This window comes from Equus asinus, chromosome 11 (genome assembly GCF_041296235.1).
Source record: "Equus asinus isolate D_3611 breed Donkey chromosome 11, EquAss-T2T_v2, whole genome shotgun sequence".
In the NCBI taxonomy this organism is placed as follows: Eukaryota; Metazoa; Chordata; class Mammalia; order Perissodactyla; family Equidae; genus Equus; species Equus asinus.
Window position 1 is genome coordinate 84,698,998 of NC_091800.1, and position 21,182 is coordinate 84,720,179.

At 51.9% G+C, this 21,182-nt stretch overlaps 2 protein-coding genes across 9 annotated transcripts in view; one reads left to right on the forward strand and one right to left on the reverse strand.

The window, feature by feature from the left end:
• Positions 1-5,221, forward strand: part of TFDP1 (transcription factor Dp-1) — a 44,011-nt gene extending 38,790 nt beyond the window's left edge. For all 8 annotated transcript variants that reach the window (XM_044779649.2, XM_044779648.2, XM_044779647.2 and 5 more), the window contains one exon: positions 3,908-5,221. In XM_044779649.2, coding sequence (XP_044635584.1) covers positions 3,908-4,055 — 148 coding nt within the window. In that variant the 3' untranslated portion in view covers positions 4,056-5,221. The remainder of the gene's footprint in view (positions 1-3,907) is intronic.
• ATP4B (ATPase H+/K+ transporting subunit beta) lies at positions 4,255-14,570 on the reverse strand. Its single transcript, XM_014867940.3, has 7 exons — positions 14,417-14,570; positions 13,798-13,926; positions 11,646-11,759; positions 11,307-11,506; positions 10,133-10,189; positions 8,965-9,066; positions 4,255-8,410 (listed from the first exon to the last, which is right to left on the reverse strand). Exons 1-7 carry the CDS (start codon positions 14,526-14,528, stop codon positions 8,249-8,251), a joined length of 876 nt encoding a protein of 291 aa, XP_014723426.1. The 5' UTR covers positions 14,529-14,570; the 3' UTR covers positions 4,255-8,248.
• Positions 14,571-21,182: the final 6,612 nt, after the last annotated feature.

Genomic DNA, 21,182 nt, shown 5'->3' on the forward strand with positions numbered 1-21,182 from the left:
GAGGTGTTAAGACGTGTGCCTGTGGCTTTGCCTGAATAGGAGCGTCTCTGTGGCAGGACGCGCCTCGGCTCTGGCCTGTGGCCGCGGCCCTTCAGGTTCCTGACCTCTGTTGCCGGGTTAGAGCCACACGTGCGGTTCATGGTGGCACACCCCTGGACTCCTCTGCTTGGGTGTAACGGCCGCAGTTCCAGTGGGGTTCTGACCCTTTCGTGTCCTGCTATCTGTAACTGGATTTATTGTTTAAAAAATGATCTCCTTAGTTTGTGGGAAGCAGTGAAGGCCTTCAGTTGCCTGGAGGGAGCTGTGCGTGAGGCTGCTCCCAGGGCGCCTAGGCCTCCACACACTGACAGGAGGCATCTCTGAGTCCAGAATGCTTTTCTTCCTGCTCAGCTCAGATACTAAGAAATCGAAATTACTTTTGACTGTAACCCAGTAAGTACGTTCTGATTCGTAGTGGAACGTGCGTCTGTCCCTCCCCCTCGGGGCTGGCATGGACTGTCTCTGGTCAGTGCCCTGAGATGATAACTGGCCCATTGTGTCTGACTCATTCTGTGCTGGGAGGCCGGGTGGTGGCTGAGCCCAGGGGCCGCTCACCGGGACCCCAGCTCTGTTTTTTTTTTGAGAACGATTAGCCCTGAGCTAACTACTGCCAATCCTCCTCTTCTTGCTGAGGAAGACTGGCCCTGAGCTAACATCCATGCTCATCTTTCTCTACTTTATATGTGGGACGCCTACCAGAGCATGGCGTGTCAAGCGGTGCCATGTCCACATCCGGGATCTGAACCGGTGAACCCCGGGCCGCTAAAGTGGAACGTGTGCACTTAATCACTGCACCACTGGCCCGGCCTGGGACCCCAGCTCTAAACCTCTCTCTGTTCTCAGCTAGGCTCTCAGCCTCAGCACTGTCGACGTTCTGGGTCGGATGACCCTCTTGTGGGAGCTGCCCTGTGCTATGTGGAGCGTTTGGTAGCAGCCTCACATGCCAGCACCTCCCCCCAGGTTGTGACAGCCGTATTGTCACATGTCCCGGTTGTGACTCTCAGGAACATAATGCAGGTGGGCTCCAGACACCCACCCGAGGACCAGGGTGTCAGGCTGGCAGCCTTGCCTCCCACCAGCGCCCAGCCCGGCAGCTGTGGCCCCTGCCCAGGGCCAGCCCCACTGACTTTCCGCAAATGCCGTTCACAAAGCTAAAAAGCTGTGGGTCCTTGGAGCATTCCTGGAATTGCAGGCTGCAGAGCGTCTTTGTGAGACCCATCTGTCACAGCTCAGCTTCCTGGGCTCTGCACAGGTGCCAGAGGAGCTGAGGTGGGGCCAGGGGATGTTGGGTACATGCACGTGTGCACACACACAAACGCACACACACTGTCACACACACAAACGCACGCACACTGTCACACACAAACGCACGCACACTGTCACACACACACACGCACGCACACTGTCACACGCACACACAAACGCACGCACACTGTCACACGCACAAACGCACGCACACTGTCACACACACAAACACACGCACACTGTCACACACAAACGCACACACACTGTCACACACACAAACGCACACACACTGTCACACGCACAAACGCACGCACACTGTCACACACACAAACACACGCACACTGTCACACACACAAACGCACGCACACTGTCACACACACAAACGCACGCACACTGTCACACGCACACACAAACGCACGCACACTGTCACACGCACAAACGCACGCACACTGTCACACACACAAACACACGCACACTGTCACACACAAACGCACACACACTGTCACACACACAAACGCACACACACTGTCACACGCACAAACGCACGCACACTGTCACACACACAAACACACGCACACTGTCACACACACAAACGCACGCACACTGTCACACACACAAACGCACGCACACTGTCACACGCACACACAAACGCACGCACACTGTCACACGCACAAACGCACGCACACTGTCACACACACAAACACACGCACACTGTCACACACAAACGCACACACACTGTCACACACACAAACGCACGCACACTGTCACACACAAACGCACGCACACTGTCACACACAAACGCACGCACACTGTCACACACACAAACACACGCACACTGTCACACACACAAACACACGCACACTGTCACACGCACAAACGCACGCACACTGTCACACACACAAACACACGCACACTGTCACACACACAAACACACGCACACTGTCACACACACACGCACGCACACTGTCACACGCACAAACGCACGCACACTGTCACACGCACAAACGCACACACTGTCACACGCACAAACGCACACTGTCACACGCACAAACGCACGCACTGTCACACGCACAAACGCACACACTGTCACACGCACAAACGCACGCACTGTCACACGCACAAACGCACACACACTGTCACACACACAAACGCACACACTGTCACACGCACAAACGCACGCACACTGTCACACGCACAAACGCACACACTGTCACACGCACAAACGCACGCACTGTCACACGCACAAACGCACACACTGTCACACGCACAAACGCACACACTGTCACACGCACAAACGCACGCACACTGTCACACGCACAAACGCACGCACACTGTCACACACACAAACGCACACACTGTCACACGCACAAACGCACGCACACTGTCACACGCACAAACGCACGCACACTGTCACACGCACAAACGCACGCACACTGTCACACGCACAAACGCACACACTGTCACACGCACAAACGCACGCACACTGTCACGCACAAACGCACGCACACTGTCACACGCACAAACGCACACGCTGTCACACGCACAAATGCACGCACACTGTCACACGCACAAACGCACACACACTGTCACACGCACAAACGCACACGCTGTCACACGCACAAACGCACACACACTGTCACACACACAAACGCACACACTGTCACACGCACAAACGCACACACTGTCACACGCACAAACGCACACACACTGTCACACGCACAAACGCACACACACTGTCACACGCACAAACGCACACACACTGTCACACGCACAAACGCACACACTGTCACACGCACAAACGCACACACACTGTCACACACACAAACGCACACACTGTCACACGCACAAACGCACGCACACTGTCACACGCACAAACGCATGCTCACATGCACACACATGTGCACACACGGCTCGTGGGGCGCCCTCGCACATGCTGCCGTCTGGCAGCCTTTCTTTGGAGGGCGCCATGTCATCCTTTCTGGGGCCTCTTTTTCCTAATCGGTTTCCACCTCTCCCCAGAGGTTAAGGATATTCATAAGTAAAAGGCCTGGAAGGCAAGATCTGGTGGTTTTCTGGTTTGTGCACTGGAATAAACAGGGTGCAGGGGGAGACTAAATACTGTGGCCTGCTGTACCCCCTCGTTTCATCTGTGGGGTATTCAAGAGGGAGGACGGGAAGAGGGTCTGAGAGCTGGAATGCAGCAGAGTGCGGGGATTCTGTACCGCAGATGCGTGAAATTTTCCATTTCTGTTTCTTTTTTTCTTTCTTTTTTTTGAGGAAGATTAGCCCTGAGCTAACATCTGCTGCCAATCCTCCTCTTTTTTGCTGAGGAAGACTGGCCCTGAGCTCACATTCATGCCCATCTTCCTCTACTTTATATGTGGGATGCCTGCCACAGCATGGCCTGCCAAGTGGTGCCATGTCCACACTCGGGATCTGAACTGGCAGACCCTGGGCCGCCAAAGCAGAACGTGTGCACTTAACTGCTGCGCCACCGGGCCAGCCCCTCCATTTCTGTTTCTATAATTGAAATGCCCCAAACCTCCCTGAAATGCGGACCTGTCTGTGGCATGAGCCATGGACGTGCATCACTGACTGCCTCGTCTGCCTCCTGTCCTTGCAGTGACTTGACCAATGGTGCGGACGGCATGCTGGCCACGAGCTCCAGCGGGTCTCAGTACAGCGGGTCCAGGGTGGAGACCCCCGTTTCCTACGTCGGGGAGGACGATGAGGATGAGGACGACTTCAATGAAAACGATGAGGAGGACTGATGCTGCCTGCCGGCCCCGCCCTCACATCCAGCTTCAGGAACACGTGCAGGAGAAACACTTTTTAGCGTGGGTTTTTCTGTTTCCTTTTGGCCTCCTCCCAAGAAGACGCTGTAAGCTGTTGAGTTGGACGTGCGTCTCCGACAAGCAGGCGAGGGTGTCTCCGTAGGATCGCAGGTGGCCCGTGGTGTGTTTGGGTGCCGTGTGCTGATGCAGGGCCTGTTCACTGTGTAGGATTTTGTGTTTTCATTTTCTATTTTTTTAAATTTGGAGTTTGTTTTTTTCCCTTTAACGATTCTTGCTGAGTTTACTGAAGAAGTGCTGTACGCTCATCAACGAAGTCAGACGCCGTCCTGTCGCTTGTGCCCGTGCAGCCGGAAGCCGCTTGGTTGCAGCCGTTGTGAGTGGCGCCCCTGCTGGCGGAGTGAGGTTCCACAGCGCCGCGTCCCGGAGCTGAGCGAAGGGCAGGGCTCTGCTCGTCTGCATCCGCGTGAGGCGCCACAACTTGCGTTATAACTGTTTCCCTTAAGTTATATCAACTGTGCGATTCCATCGAGGTGATGCGTGTTTGCTGTGTCACAGCAGAGAAATCGCGAAGCTGTCTCATTTCTGTTTGTTGTCGTTTTGTTTGGGAAATGTCCTGCCGCGCTGGTGCAGCCAGGAGGACTGTCTGGAGGTTTGGAATGGGGTGTTTGTTGCTTATGGTAAAATTTGCCTGATTTCTTACAGGCAGCGTTTGGAGACTTTTTATTATATAGTTGTTTACATACTTATAAGTCTATGGTTTAAAGACACGTACGGAAACAAATGTTGTATTTGTTTCGTCAGCATCTTCCTGTAATCTATTATAAAGTTGAAATTAAATATAGAGAATGTTTTAACAGTTTTTTAACTCAAAATTTGTCAATCATTTTTAATAGTTCTTTTTTTATAAAAGGAAAAAGGAATTTCGGGACAGGCAGTAGTCTCTTTTAAAATTTATTCACCAAGAACCATTAACTGCACAGTTGCTGTTAGCTGCCTGTTCTAAAACAATAGTCTTTTTATTGAAACACAAATAAACTTTTCTGTAATATTTTATGGAATATAAAGAGACTTTAATTGTTCGACTTGTTTAACTTGGCACTGTTAGTTTTTATTAATAAAACTCGCATGGGCATTTTAAACAAGCTCTGTGTTTCTCTAATTCAGGATGACCGTCTAGAAGTTACTTTACACTGTTGGTCTGGCTTTTTGCTGGAGCAAGGAGAGGTTGCCAGGCCCAGGAGCGGTGGCCAGACCTGCCTTGGCCCTCAGCATGTCCAGCAGCTGCCCAGGGATGAGGCCAAGGAAGGGGTCACAGTGGACGCTGACCAGAGTGAGGCCGCTTCCCCAGTGGCTGGAGGTGGGGAGAGCTTGCTCCTTGCCTTTCTTCTGAACCTGGGAGTCGAGGCATATTTGATGGGTTTGACTTTCAGAAAAAGACTAAGTTTGCAAGTGGGGAAGGAGAGTTAGGGCTGTTGGAGTTGGCTGAGTGAATCAGTGGATGTCTCAGTGAAAGGCTGTGGATTCCATACAGGGGCCAGATGTCCCACAGGAGGAAGTGGCAGCACATGCTCCTTCCTGGGGGACTTCCTGTAACGTCCTGAGGGCTGTGGCACGGCGCCGTGCGGCACAGTCTCAGAGTGCCCTGTGGGTGAACGCGCAGCCAGCCCCGCGTCTTCAGCCTCGGCCCCTGGTCACTAAGTCCCTGCTGCCTCTTTCACTCCACTGTGCCTGGGTAGGGCTGGGTGTGTCTCCCAGCTGAGTCCCACCAAGGTGACACGTGCAAGGCGGTGACGCGTGCAAGGGCAGCCAGTTCTGAAGGGCCGGGGAGGAAGTAGCACCAACTTTCCACCAGCGAAGGGCTCTAGTGACCGCAGAGAGGCTGGGGGTGTGTCGGCTGGAGGTGGGCGAGCAGGGCTGTGGTCCACCCTGTGGCTGGTTTGGTTGCTCAGAGATGCCTGGGCAGGCGATTCCTCTCACCTGCTCTTCCTTGTCAGTGGCTGGCCATGGCCCAGTTATCTTATCCTGTGTCTTGAGAGCGTCCCCCATGAGGGCATCCATGCCTGTGCCCTTTGGTCCTTGACTTCCCCATGGTGTTGTGTGACCTTTAGGGGATGTGTGTGTTTGCTAAGGTCACATTTTACAAGGATTAAAACACTGAGTGCTGGGTTTCTAAAAACAAGAAGACTGGTGACTCTTTGTGCCAAGAATTGACTCTGCAAATGTTGGCACCACAGTGATCCTGGGTGTCTGAGCACCTGCGTGTACCCACCTGTGCCCGCCTGTGCTGGTGTGTGCCAGTGTGTGCTGATGTGTGCCCACCTGTGCCTGCGTGTGCCCTACCTGTCCCAGCGTGTGCCTGTGTGTGCTGGCCTGTGCCAGTGTGTGCCATCCTGTGCTAGCCTGTGCTGGTGTGTGCCCGCCTGTGCCAGCATGTGCCTCTGTGTGCCGGCCTGTGCTGGCGTGTGCCCCACCTGTGCCAGCATGTGTCCAGTGCCCTGGTGATGCTGGCACGAGGCAGAATGGCTCAGGTCAGCTGGGGAGGAGAAGCAACCTGGGCCTCTGACCTCTGACCCTAGAGCCTGTGCCATGCCTCCCCTAGGCTTTGGGTCATTCTGTGTTTTCAACATTGACTTGAGGGAAACTCCCTGAAGTCCTTTCCTAGGGGAGTCTGTGGTCTGGATGCAGCGGGTTTGAAATTTCACGTGCCCTTCCCTTCCTAGGCCGGTTGGCCCCTCCCTGCCAGGCTCAGGCCTGCTGGCCTGTTTCCTTCTCGGTGAAATGGGAAGCAGTACTGGCCACATGGACCATCAGTAGGAGCAGCCTGGCACCAGGTCAGCCAGTACAGCCTGATGTGTGTGGACTAGTCATCCCATCTGGAGTGACCAGACCCCGGACATCTGACCTCTGGGGTGTTAAGACATTTCTGAGGTGGCCTGACCTCTGACATAACATGACATTTCTGAGGTGGCCTGACCTCTCATCTCCAGTGTGTCATGGCATATCTGAGCTGACCTGATCTCTGACATGACATTTCTAAAGTAGCTTGACCTCTGGTGGGTCATGACATTTCTGAGGTGGCCTGACTTCTGACCTCTGACATAACATGACATTTCTGAGGTGCCTCAAGCAGTTTTTACTGAGGGTCAGCAATGGAGCCGTTTTCCCCAGTGTCTTTCGTGGTGGAGACGCCCAGTGGATGCGGGATTCAGCGTTCCTGCAGAAAGTAGCGGGGTTGCTGTTCTGAGTCTGTGCTGGGGCTGCTGGTGTTTAGGGTAGATGGGTTTTCTTGTCCAGTGGCTGCACGGAGCCATCTCTGTCTCTGTGGCAGTGACGTGGCGCTGGTGCTAGCGGGGTCAGGACACCAGGCCTCACGCTCTGGTTTGGGTGAGAAACCGCTGTGCACGCTGAGGCCATTTGTGTGTTTGGACAGAATGTTCTCCTTCCGGGTTTTCCGGAGGGGCAAGCGTTGCAGACCGCATGTCTGGGTTGGGGGACCTGCTGTGAGCAGGACACTGGCCACCCTTTGTGAGTCCCTTGTTCTTGGCTCTATCATGGGGCGACACCCTCACGCCTCACCAGCCCACATACTCGGGACGCCCTCCAGTATTGTCCTGTGATTTCCCCGACTGGCAATTGAATCTTTAAATGGGAGATTTTTAAGGAAAGAGGTGTTTGGTTTTTTAGTTAATTTTTTCCCCTTATCAGGAAAGACAGAACTGTTCCACGCAGAGAGAGAGTGACTTTAATATGTGTCATTTTTACAGTTTAGGAGTCGTGTTCTCTAAAGCAAGCATTCAGAGTGTACTTGTAAGTCGCATTTCATGGTAACACGTTAATGGTCTTTATATTAACGTGGGTGGTAGCTTATCGACATGGGAAAAATAAATGACAGTGAGGACAGCGGTGACTGGATAGGGGAGACAGGCGTTGTAAGGTCTTGTCAGTGGGACAGCTGCTGCCTTAGGGTGGCCACGTTAGCCAACATTCTTATCAAAGCTACAAATTCCATCTGAAAAATAGCAAAGATCTAATGAGAAACAGTTGGTTCTGATGTCAAGTGCTTGACGTGCTTGTGCCCGTGGGTTAGCAGCGCACTGCACTGTGGTGGTCAGCGTTGGAGAGCTGGCCTGGGGGCCCATGGGTGGTCTGTGAGGCACCTCCTTGCTCCTTTATTTCTGAATTTTAAGCTTGAACTCCACTTTCCCTTCATAGGGGTCGTGGGGGTTGTCGAAGGTCACGTGATCCGCCAGGATCTTGCACACAATGACGACTTGCATGTTCCTGGGGACGTTGAGAAACTTGGCGGCCACCAGAGGGTTGCTGTAGTGGGGCTGAGAAGGGCGTGTGGAGAGAGCACACATGTTAGGGCCTCGTGGCGACTGTTGACGCACAGGTGGCCCGGGGGCAACCCTGTTGTAGCTCCGTCCCTGTAAGACCTGAGTGACGTGTCGCCAGCACGTGGCCTGCCACATGCCCGCCCCCACTGGGATAAATGTCTCCCCACCTCACCACAAGGAGGGCTGGTCTGGAGGGGACAGACAATACCAGCAACAGCTCCAAATTGTATTTGATGACAATAAAAATAAAAATAAAACAGAAAAGCAAGAGCTTTGGAGGAAATGCTTTGAAATGTATATACGGTCCTAAAAGGATTGGGAGGCCCTCAGAACCTAAAAGAATTAGACTCAGCATTTTCTGTGAGAGTGGTGTGTTTTCAGGTCGTCATGGGGACGCGGGTTTGGGAAGACCAGAGCACTGGAGGTCAAGGTGCGCTCAGCGATTCCTTGCATTCACGTTTGTGGGGCGAGTGTTTCCTTGTGCTAATTGTTGCTGAGTTTGAGACGGTTCAGCAGCAGCTGTCAGGGAAAAGGGGAGACGCACCTACCTGGGCCTTCTTCCCGTAGTAGGGGAAGTAGTGCAGGCTGAAGGTACCGTTGGGCGGGTAGTACTCCACCTGCAGGGGCCGGCCGTCCCCGTGGGGCTGGTCCTGGGGGCAGAGACCACCGCCTGAGGAAGGCAGCATCTGGGTGTGTGTGTGTCTGCACGTGTCTGATGTGCCTGCTTGTGTGTAACGTGCATGCGTGTGCCTTGTGTGTGTGCATGTGTGTGCACTGTGTAGGTGACCACGTAAACGCTTTATTGCACAGTTACCGTAAACCAGATCTCATCTTTACAGTCAGCACCAAGATCCCATTAGGGGTGCAGTTTGTCAGTTTGCAGCACCCCTGGTGACTTCTCAAGCTTGCATTTTTACCTTCTCGAGTCCTTGTGGGATAATAAAGGCGGACAGAGCCAAGAACGTGCCTGTTGGTTCGCACGGTGGGGAAGAGCTGTGTGGGCTACCCTCTGGGGTGAGGTCGACATGCTCTCGGGGGGTTTGTTTCATTTTATTGTCAGAGTCAGTGAGTTGCCTGATGGAGAGCTGGAGCTTGTCGAGAACAGATGAAGGAACCCTGGTGTCTGCTAAAATCTCAAGTCAGCCCACGCGTGTGCCAGGCGGACCCTGCGCCCCGGGGAGCTCCCCGCTTTGAGGGCTCTGGTGTGTGGAATCCCTGAGTGGGGCGCCCACTGCCAGAGGCAACAGTTGAGGGTGTAACAGTGAAAATAAAGTTTAGAAAATATTCAGTGAAGACATTTAGTTTTTTTGTCTTGTACTTAAAAACGACTTGAGGAGAACTGTGATAAATTAATGCCAACTCTTAGTGGCCTGTGTACACACACTGTAAACAACTGTAGCTGCTGTGGTCCGGCACGTTTCTGTAAATGAGCAAATAAAAGGTCAAAACCAGGAGGTACCTTGGCTTTTCCACACTGCCCCAAACATTTTGAAGTTAGTGGTGTCCTGTCCCAGATGCTTTTTGAAGCAAAACAATAACTAAGGAGCATTGTTCTCTTCCTAGGTGCTGAGCCTGTGTAATAAAACTGTTGAAGTGATGGTTCGTGCAATCGTGTGTCTGGTTATGAGGCTGCAGTTGAGACGTTCTAGGGAAACCAGGGAAGTTACCCCCGCAGGTTGCTCACATAAAGGAGACGGCCCGGGCGGCCGCACTCACCAGGAAGGCGCAGTCCACCCTGGGGGCTGTGCTGTTGCTGGGCAGGAACCTGACGATCTGGAAGGAAAGGCATTGGCAGCTCTCATGTCGGCCGAGCATAGAGGGACCTGTGGCGCCGGGCCCTGGGAGGGGTCCAGGGGGTTCCTGTCCCCGTCACCCTGGCGGCTGTCGCCAGCTCCTGCTTCAAACCAGAAGCCCCGCCCCAGGGCTGAGGTCTGGGCGCTGGGGGTTGGCGAGCTGGGCAGGAGTGTCAGAGCTGAGGCTGCCGCTCCCAGGCGCTCTGCGGGCACTGACACGGCACCCGGGCAGACTTCTCCAGCCCACCGTCTCCCCGTTCATGCCTATCTCGCCTCCTGACGTCCCAGCCCTCGGTTGTGCCTCCTTGTTCCCAGGGCCAGCAGAGTGCCTGCCTCCCCCGCACACCTTCCCGGTGTGCACAGCCCTCCTGTTCTGGGCAGGTGAGCTGCCCTCACACCTGCTGGGCAGCCCTAATGAGCCCCCAGCTGGGCCTGGGACGCGTGTGCAGTGCACGACTGCATGGCTTCCTCTAGGCCTCAGGAAGGAGTATCAGTGGTGCCCCACGCAGGCGCTCAGAGGTCTTGGCCTCCAGGCTGCACTTGCTGGTCAGTGTGGAGCGGGTCCCCTCCCCCAGCCAGATCCCGCCCCTCCTCGGGTCTGGGCCAAGATGCCGCTGCTCCCCTGCACCCGGGTGGCTAAAGGACCGTGCCCTCCTGTGGTTTGCTTGAGTTGGCTCTATTCTCACGGTCGGCCTCCCTGCGTGTCCAGCCCTGGTGGGCCCCTGGCCCAGGTTGGAAACCTCTGCTCTGGGCAGTTCCCAGGTGTCCTTCCAGCACCCACACACAGCCTGGCTTCTGTCTCACTGTTGTGCACACGTGGCATCTGGCCACCCTGAGCAGCCCTGTGCTCTGCTGCTAGGCATCCAGATGCCACGGCCCCCTGAGTGCCGTGTCTGAACGGGCGGTTCTCAGTTTGTGTGTGAGAGACGCAGCCTCAGTGGCCAAGGCCACAGGTGTGTGCTGTGGGAGGTGCAGAGCGGGGAGGGGCTGGCAAGTCCAGCCCCGCCACCCCTGGAGCCCTGGACAGGAGGGTGCACGGTCACGAGAAGGCTGACCCCCACACCACAGCCATCTCCCAAGGACCCCTCGCTGCTCACCCTGTTCATTTTAATAATAAAACACGGCTTTCCTTCTGCAAAGCCGAAACTGGGGTCCACCAGCCCCGAGCAGTTCTGCAGCATGTCGGCCGTGAACTTGCAGGAGAACTTGGTGTGGTTGGGGGCCCTGAAGCTTTCCTGGAAGAAGTACTTGTGGGAGGTGCAGTTGATGTTGTCCTCTTGGGATGCTGGCGAGTAGCCTGTGGGGACAGACACACGAGGGCACTGCCTCCAGCCGCAGCCGCCACCGTGGTCTAGAGGGCGGCGACACCCACGTCCTGCAGTGACGTTCTCTCAGAAAAAGAAAGAATAGGACTGTGGAAGCATTTTAAACTTTACCTGCCAGGAAGTTGTGGAGGGTGAGCGTCAGGTCTGTCCAGGTCCTGTTATTGGAGACGTTGTAGGAAATGTCCAGGCCTTTGTCCCCGTAGACGTCCGGCCTCAAAGTCACCCCTGGGAAGAGAGCGTGACACTCCTCCTTAGCTTCCCCAAATGTTTACCACATCCACGCTGTTCACCATGGCATCGGCAGGTGGCCCAAGAGCCGTGCCAGCCTGGAGGCGAGCGTGGGATGTAGATGTAGGATGCTGTGGTCCAGGCTGCGCCTGGTTCTCAGAGGTCCCAGGTGAGGAGGCTGTGGCCAGGCGTCCCTCTGCACCGCAAGGAGGCCCCGGGGCCCTGCCCACCCACCTGGGAACCATGCAGTCGGAGCACCGAGGCCTGTCCGATGCCTGAGGTGGGCGGGCTCCCTGTGCACATGAGGCCTGTGCCAGCGCCACCCGGTGGCCACGCTCGCTCTGCAGGTGCCAACTCAACACAGGGTCTAACCCGGGTCTCCCAGTGAAGTTGTATTTGAAGGCACATCGGAAAACTCGTGACTGGTGTTGGTTGAGTGAAAAAGCAACCTAACAACCTATTAATTGTAAAACAGGAAGAGTCGACGTGTACAAGTATTGACGCGGCAGCCCTCGGATTCCCCAACCTCACGTCTAGGGTGCATCCTTCAGCTTCCTGTTTCTGTGACTCCGGATGCAGAGACGTGTGTCCTGTCTCCTTCACGTGATTGGGTTGCACTGTGCCTGGTCCGCCTTCCTCACTTCCCGACGTGGGTCCTCATCCTCCCTGGCGGCTCCCCCGACTCTCCTCCTTCCCACGACTGCTCTGTCGTGTGTTGTTCTAGAAGGCTGCGCGGTTTATTTGGCCAGCGCGCAGTTGTTGCGGGTGACTTCCTAAGTGAGTGAGGGATCTGTTGTTTAGACGGATGCTGTGACGGTGACAGCTGTGCGTGGTTTAAAGTAAAAGCCATCAGAAAGGTCTAAATTTAGGAAAGGGCCAGCTCTCCACTGCCGTCTGGGCACACCCCACGGCCTCTTCGTGTTGTAGTAGCGCGTTCACCAGCTGGCAACTGGCGCCTGTCCCGCCTCCCGTGACTGCCTGGCCTGCCCTCCATCCTCTGGGTTTTGAAAGGCATATCACATCATGGTCACGTTCTCAAGTTTGTGATACGTCACGTTCTGCTCTGGAATTACAGTGAAATCCTGTGCTTTGTCTGTTGGTTGATTCTGAAAACTGTGACCCGGCACAGCCGTCTGGGGTCAGGATTGTTAGAGGACGACCCGCGGGCACCCGCCTGAGGGAAGTGTGGGCGCGCCCCTCGTCTGAGCTGCCTTCTCTTAGCTTGTGGATTGTCTTTTCCTCCCTAGGTCACAGCGACCCCACTGCGGGTGTTCTGGGTTGTTACCGAGATGATAAACGCTGAGCTGCTGGGTGCCGGGAGGGGCGGCACCCCCCTCGGGCTGTGTTCTGGTCTCTGGGCAGACGGGCCACATGCGATCGTCTTGGGTAAACCACCTTCCCTTGGGCTTGAGGGCTGCGGCCTCCAGGTCTCAGGCCCTAGAGTCCTGTTGTCATTTTGGGGCCAACTCAGGAGAGGAGAGCGATCGCTCAGCCTAAGCCCACGCTCCCTTGAGGAACGGGACTGTGGACAGAGTGCCCTGGGGAGAACCGGGGGTTCTGAGTGCGCCCCAGGAGAGCTGCCTCAGAGCCGAGGGGCGTGAAGCGGGCACACGCTCCCCAGTCCGCCAGGGGCAGCCTCTCGTGTGCCTCCCAGAAGCGCTCTCTGTGGCCTGTAAGCGTGTAAAGGAAGTGCTGTAAAGACTGTCTCCGTAATCAAACCTTCTGTTTTGATGATTAAACTAAACCCGAAGGCAGACTTTATAATCCGGGGTCATCGGCCTCATCAAAGGCAGCGGAGGAGCCATCCACGCCCGCTGTACCCCTGAAGCCCTGGGCCTGCCACAGGTGGCACGGAGGCCCTCGTGGGCTCTGGGCTTCCTTCCTGGGTGCTGTTCTGACTTTGTGGCATAGCCCGGTGCAGGGTCATTGTGTCCAGGCACGAGCCCCGCCCCCCCACCCCCTCCCCCAATACCCAGCGGCCGCTTTACCCAGCGGCCCTGTACCTGGTGGCCCCGGTACCTGGTGACTCTGTTACCTGGCGACTTCAGCTGGTCCTGGTAGTCGGGGGTGTACGGGTCGACGGTGCGCATCAGCACATAGATGCACAGGGCGAAGAGTCCGGTCATGACCGCGTAGAAGGCCACGTAGTACAGGCTGATCCACGCTGCGGGCAGAGGGGGTCCGACACGCTTCGCAATCATGGGGACACGCAGCGTGAGCTCCCCATCTCATGCCCTGATGCCAGCAGCTCAGCGCTGTTCAGTGCACTCACACTCAGTGTTGTTCAACCGTCACCTCTGTCCAGTTCCAGAACATTCCCAACACCCAGAGAAACCCTATCCCCCTTAACTTAAAAGTCGCTCTAAAATTTTTAAGTTTTAGGAACGTGACTTTGAAAATACTGTTCTCAAATCTAAGGCGGCACCTTTGGGGCCAGTCCTCAGACATTCCCACCTCGAAGGCGCCTGCTGTCAGGGATATTAGAGCCGAAATGGGCCTTTGGGGTCATCTGGTGAGGGAGGTGAGGCCTGGCCGGAAGCTGGGGCAGGGCTGGGTCCTGGGCACCTGGATCCCGGCCCTGAGCTGCTGCTGGGTGGTCCTCGGCCCCGTTCCCCTGAGCGGCCCCTGCCTGCCCACCTGCCCGCCACACATACCCCAGCGGGACAGCGTGCGGCCCAGCATCTGCCCCGTGTCTGGGTTCCAGCAGTAGTGCCGGAACTCCTCCATCCGCTGGCTGCACGACTTCTTCTCCTGCAGCGCAGCCATCGTCCCTGTTGCTGGAGGCCCCCTTCCTGCAGGGTGAGGCTGCTCCCCACATGCAGACTGAGAGGAGAAAGACCTCCTCTGGCTTTATAGTCTCCCCCATCGGAGATCAAGGGCGTCGTGGAGACGGGCCCGGGAAAGCGCTGTGGCCGTGTTATCAGACCCCAGCCGTCCAAACAGCACGCTGGGCAGGTCCCCTGTGCGCTCTGGCAGGTCCCCACTATCAGATGCCCCTCCACCTTCTCCCCCGGGCAAGTCAGGGCGCCAGCCCCTCCTCCCTGGATGCCCTTGCCCAGAAATTTATCTGTCTGATAACGACGAAGGAGAAATTCCTGCATGAACAGCCAGTCGCTCACCTCTGCCCCTTCTCTCCTTCCTTCAGGAAGAAGGATATACAGAGCATGGTCAGCGCGAGGACGGGCCTGAACTGGCTCGGACAGCCGCTGAGACACTTCCTGGTCTGAGACCCTGTGCAGCAGGATCAAGATCATGAAAACGCAATTGCTGGGGCTCCTTGAGTGGCCCCCCAGGGAGAAAGCATCCAACAGGCGAGAACAGGGCCGGGGTTCTGCTCTGGACCAGGGGCTCAGAGGGTCGCGCCTTCACCTCCTGCCACTCTAGGCACTTAGTTTCGGCCATGAGCATGATGTCCCCTGAGACCCGCTGTTGGGCTGGGAAGGGGGCCCTTTACCCCTTCTGAGTGTCTATAGAGGAATTCAACGCCATATAGTCTGGAGGTGCTTTTCAAAACTGAATGCACAGCAGTCCCGAGAGGTCTTGGTGAAATGCACATCCTGACTCAGGGGACCCAGTGGCCTGGGCATCCTATGGGCCATGCTCCCAGCTGCAGGGTAACAGCCATGTCCAGGCTGGGCTGCTCGGCCGACTGCTCATGGGTGTCACCTGGGACACCTGAACACCTCTGACTCCTGTGCCACCCCCAAGTTCCTGAGCCAGCTGCTCTGCCGGTGGCCTGAGCCTCTGGACAGCTACAGGCCCCCCAGACTGTCTTGTTTCATGACCAGAACTGAGAGACCTTGGTGGTTTACATAGCTGGGGCTGTGACATTTGCTCCCTAGCGTGTTTGCCTCTGTAATTAGGTTGAAAGGACAACGCCAGGTGAATACAACATGCCACAGAAGCTTTTTTACAAATATCTCGTCAAAACTGATTAAAACAATGGGTATTGTATACAAAAATCTAAAACTTGACTCGCTGTCACATCTGGCTTTCACTCTGAGGGACCCATGTAGCCAAATTTGAAAGTTTCTTTGAGAGGAAGAATAATGAAAACTCTAGCATTATTCTGCCTTATTTTCTTTAGGATGGTTTAGCATTTGTTAGCAAAGTGAGCACCCGAAAATTCAGATGGAATCGCACCCTTTTAGCTTGGACTCCTAGTTTCTTAATGGACCAATACTATGCATTTTCCTTAACACTATTCCCATTCACGACTTTGGAATTTTAGGGCAACAAAAACACAGAGTGTGGCATCAGGCTGCAGGCCGATGTCCACAGCCTGTGGGCCAGGGACCTGGTGTGCCAGGGCCTGAGGGCACAGTGAGCAGCTGTTCTCCATGCAACAAATGCCATCCTCGACTGTGAAGTACAGAGATGCTCTTGAAATGAGCAAAATGTGAATTCTTTCTGGACTTCTTCCCCACTTAGTCTCTGGATTCCCAGAAGCGTGCAAGTATGTGCTGAATTGCACACGTGTTATCAAAACGACCTTCTCGGGACAGGTGCCTGTGGGGAGACAGGCAGGGCGAGGACACTGGCAGAGGGCAGCTTCCCCAACAGTGTGCTCTGAGAATGTGGGACCGATGCCCCATAAGGAGTGGGCTCCAGACAAGGTGGGGGCACACCCCAGGTTGCCAAGTCGAGAGCCTAGACCTCCACCCCCACCTGGCAGGGATGTCCGAGAGAGTCAGCTCTCCTGGAGTGGAGTCCGAGAAAGCCAGCTAAAACCAAAGGATCAAGTAATAGGAAAATTTCCAGGTTTCTACTGATAATCACTCATCAGACCAAAAGCCAGGAAGATTTCAAAATGAGTGAAAACAAGACAGTTGATGGGGGCTGACGTCGGCATGCAGAGAGGCTGGGATTATCTCAGAGAGATTTTAAAGCAGCCTTGACAAAATGCTTAGTGAGCATTTGTGAGCATGCCTGAGACGAATGGGACTAGAAAGCCTGAGCAAGGAAATACCTTTAAGGAAAGAAACAGAAGAACCAAATGGAAACTTTAGATTAAAAAAATACAATAACCCAAATAAAAAGCTCAGAGAATGGTTTCAACAGCAGAAAGGAGGGGACAGAGGAAGGAGTCACTGACATGGCAGAAATGATGATAGAAATGCCCTGATCTGAACAATAGAGAGAAAGTAGACTCGGCAAAGAAATGCACAGAACCTCAGTGACCCAGGGACTGTGATAAAGATCTGACGTCTGCGTCATTGCAGTCCTTGGCGGAGAGAAGAAAGAAGGCAGGGCTGAAAACTGCTCATAGAAATAACGGCTGAAAAGTACTCACATTTGGCAAAAGACATAAACCTACAGATTCAAGAAGCTGAGTGAACCCCAAATAGGATGATCCCTCAGAAATCCATGCCAAGATGAATTGTAATTAAACTTCTGAAAATTACACACACACACACAAATCTATGACGCAGCCAGAGAAAAGCCATTTGAACGACAGAAGGTTTCTCATCAGAAACCAGAGGCCAGAAGGAAGTCGCACAGTACTTTCGAAATGCTGAAGGAAAGGTACTGTCACCCTAGTATCCTAACTCCAGCAAAAATGCCCTTCGGGAATGAAGGGGATCCAGACATCTCAAATGAAGGAAAGGAAAGGAAGGTAATTTGCCATGAGTAGGCTTATCCTAAAAGGATGGCTAACGGAAGTTCTCAAAACAGAAAGACAACGTTAAAAGAAGGCATATTGGGGCATTAGGAGGGAAGAAACAACACAGTAAGCGAATATGGTAAATACTTTGGGCTTTCCTTTTCTTCTTGAGTTTTCTAAATTATGTTTGATGGTTGAAGCAAAACTCGTAACATTGCCTGACATTGTTCTAAATGTATGTAGATGAAACAGTTACGGCAATTGTATTATAAACAGAGGAGGATAAAAGGTGAGATTTCTGTACTTCACTGGAACTGATAAAATGACAGCAGTAGAATGTGATGTTATGTATATATAGTGTACTGCCTACAGCTACCAATAAGAAGCTACATGAAGAGATGCACTCGAAAATACTATAGATAAACCAAAATTGAATTCTAAAAAAGCGTTCAAGGAACCCACAGGAAAAAGCAAACAGAGAAATGTAAACAGAACAAATAGAAAAATGATAGACTTGAGCCCTAATGTATCGATAATTACATTAAACGTAAATGGTCCAAGCAAACGAATGAAAAGACAGAGACTGACAGAGTAGATTAAAACACACAGCCCAGCTCCATGCTACCTGCAAGAAACTCACCTTAAAAATAAGGACATAGGCAGATTGAATGGGAAAAGATAGAAGAAGATAAGTCTGCAAATATTAACCAAATGAAGCAGGAGTGGCTATATTAATATCATATAACGTAGACTTCAGAGCAGAGAAAATTACTGGAGACAGACATTATATAATGATAAAGGGTCAATCCACCAAGAAGATATAGCAATTCTCAATGTGTATGCACCAAACAACAGAGCTGCAAAATAAGTAAAGCAAGCTGATAGAACTGAAAGAAGAAATAGACAAACCCACAATTTTAGAGACTTCAGCACTTCTCTCTCAACAATTTATAGAACAACTAAACAGAAAATCAGCATGGGTATAGACGAACCCAACAACATCGGGAGGCAACAGAGTGTTGTTGACATTGTTGACTACTCCACCCAGCACAGCTCAATGCACTTTCCTTTTATGTGTGGAGCATAGACGAAGATAGACCATATCCTGGGCCACAAAATAAAGCTCAACAAATCTGAAAGAATTGAAATCATACAGAATGTGTTCTCCAACAACAATGGGCTCAAACTAGAAATTAATAACACCGAGATAAGGACAATCTCCAAACATGTGAAAACTAAATAACCCACTTCTAAATAACCCGTGAGTCAAAAAGGAAATCAGAAAAAGAGAAATTAAAAAGTACATGGAACTGAATGAAGACAAAAATATAACATCAAAATTTGTGCTAAAGCAGTGTTAACAGGAAAACTTATAGCACTAAATGAATATATTAGAAAAGAGGAAAAGTCTCAAATCAATAATCTAAGTTCCCACTTCAAAAACCTAGAAAAAGAAGAGAAAAGAAAAGCAAGCAGAAGGAAGAAATAAAAGATAGAAGCAGAAACCAGTGAAATTAAAAACAGAAAAGTAAAAGAGAAAATCAGTGAAACAATGAGCTGGTTCTTTGAAAAGATCTATAAAATTGACAAAACCAGACAAAGGCAGCACAAAAAAAAGAAATTGCAGGCCAATATCCCTCGCAAATATAGACACAAAAATCCTTAACCAAATATTGGCAAATTGAACCCAACACTGTATAAAAAGCATTATACACCGTGATGCAATGAGTTGTATTCTAGAGATGCAAGGCTGGTTCAATATTCAAAAATCAATCAGTGTGATCCACCACATTAACAGGCTAAAGAAGAAATATCACATGATCATATCAACTGATGTGGAAAAAGCGTTTGAAATAATTCAACATCCTTTATGATTAAGAACTCCCAGCAAACTAAGAGTAGAGGGGAATTTACTCAACTTGATTAAAAGCATTGACAGAAACTCTACAGCTAATATCATCTCTAATGGTAAAAAACTGGAATGTGTTGACCCCAAGATCGAGAGCAAGGCATGGGTTTCTTCTGTTTGCATGCTTATCAGCCTTGGACTGGATGTGGTAGCTGCTGTGACAGGCAAGAAAACAAAAGGCATCCGGCCCAGAAAGGAAGAAATAAAACCATCCCTATTTTCAGGTGACGTGATTGTATATGTACCAAATCCCAAGGACTCTACAGAAAAACTCCTAGAATAAGTGAGCTCAGCAAGGTCAAAGGATATGAGAGAAAAATGTCCAAAAATCAACTGTATTTCTATGTGGTAGCAATGAACATGTGGACACTGAAATTAAAAACACACCACCATTTACAGTTGCTCCAAACAGAAAGGAATACGTACAATGTGACAGGACTTGTGTGCTGAACACTTCACAGTGGTGATAAAGGAAATTAAACATTAGAGAGATGGAGACACATGTTAACGTTCACACCCGGAAGACTCGATGTGGCAAAGATGTCAGTTCTCCCCATATTGGTATAAAAGTTTAGCATAATTCCTATCAAAATACAAGCAAGATTTTTCTGTAGATATAGACAAATCTATTCTAAAATTTATATAGAAAGGCAAAAGCACTAGAATAGGTGAGTATCTTCTTCTGTATTTTAAATAGATAGTTTTTTGAAATGTCCTTTTGAAAATATTTTTGAAAAAGAGAAATGCAGCGGGAAGACTCAGTCTACTCAATTTCGAGGCTTATTGTGCAGCCTCAGCAATCAAGATAATGTGGTGTTGGTGGAGGGACGGACACCGAGACCAGCGAAACAGGATAGAAAGTCTGGAAATAGACCCACAGTAATACGCCCAACTGGTTGTTGACAAAGGTGCCGAAGAGGCTGCATGAAGCCTGCTCAATGAATGGGGCTGAGCCACTGGACGTCTGTGGGTGAAAAACGAACCTCAACCTGTCTCCAACCTTGTAAAGGAATTACTTCAAAATGGGTGATGAATTTTGATGTAAAAGTATAAAACTTTTAGGAAAAATGTGGGAGAAAATCTTCAAGATCTAGGACTAAGCAGAGAGTTCTCAGACTTGACATCAAAAGCATAATCCATAAAAGGAAAAATTGATAAATTGGACTTCAGCAAAATTGCAAACTTTTGTTCTGTGTGATCCCACATGCAGAGGGTGAAGGCCAAGCTACAGCTGGGAGAAGGTATTGGAAAACCACAAATCCAGCAAAGGACTGGCATCTGAGACGCAGAAAGAACTCTCAAAAACTCAACAGCAAAGAAGCAGGCAGTCCACTTGGAACGTGGTCAAAGGCACGAGGAGACATGTCACCAACGAGGATCTACAGACAGCAAATGAACACGTGAAAGGGTGTCAACATTGTCAGCCGTTAGGGAACCGCACATTAAAAGCACAGTGGGATCCCACTGCACACCTCTCAGAATGGCTACAATAAAAAATAGTGACAGCACCAAATGCTGGTGACGGTGCTGAAAGACTGGGTCACTCACACGTTGCTGGTGGGAATGGAGAATGGCACCGTTATCTGGAAAACAGTTTGCCAGATTCTTTTCTTTTAAAGATTTTTTTTTTCCTTTTTCTCCCCAAAGCCCCCCGGTACATAGCTGTATATTCTTCATTGTGGGTCCTTCTAGTTGTGGCATGTGAGACGCTGCCTCAGCACGGTTTGATGAGCAGTGCCATGTCCCTCCCCAGGACCCAAACCAACGAAACTCTGGGCTGCCTGCAGCGGAGCGCACCAACTTAACCACTTGGCCACGGGGCCGTCCCCATTTGCCAGATTCTTAAGAAATTAAACGTGCAAATACCGTACGACCCAGCAATTACACTCTTAGGCATTAATTCCAG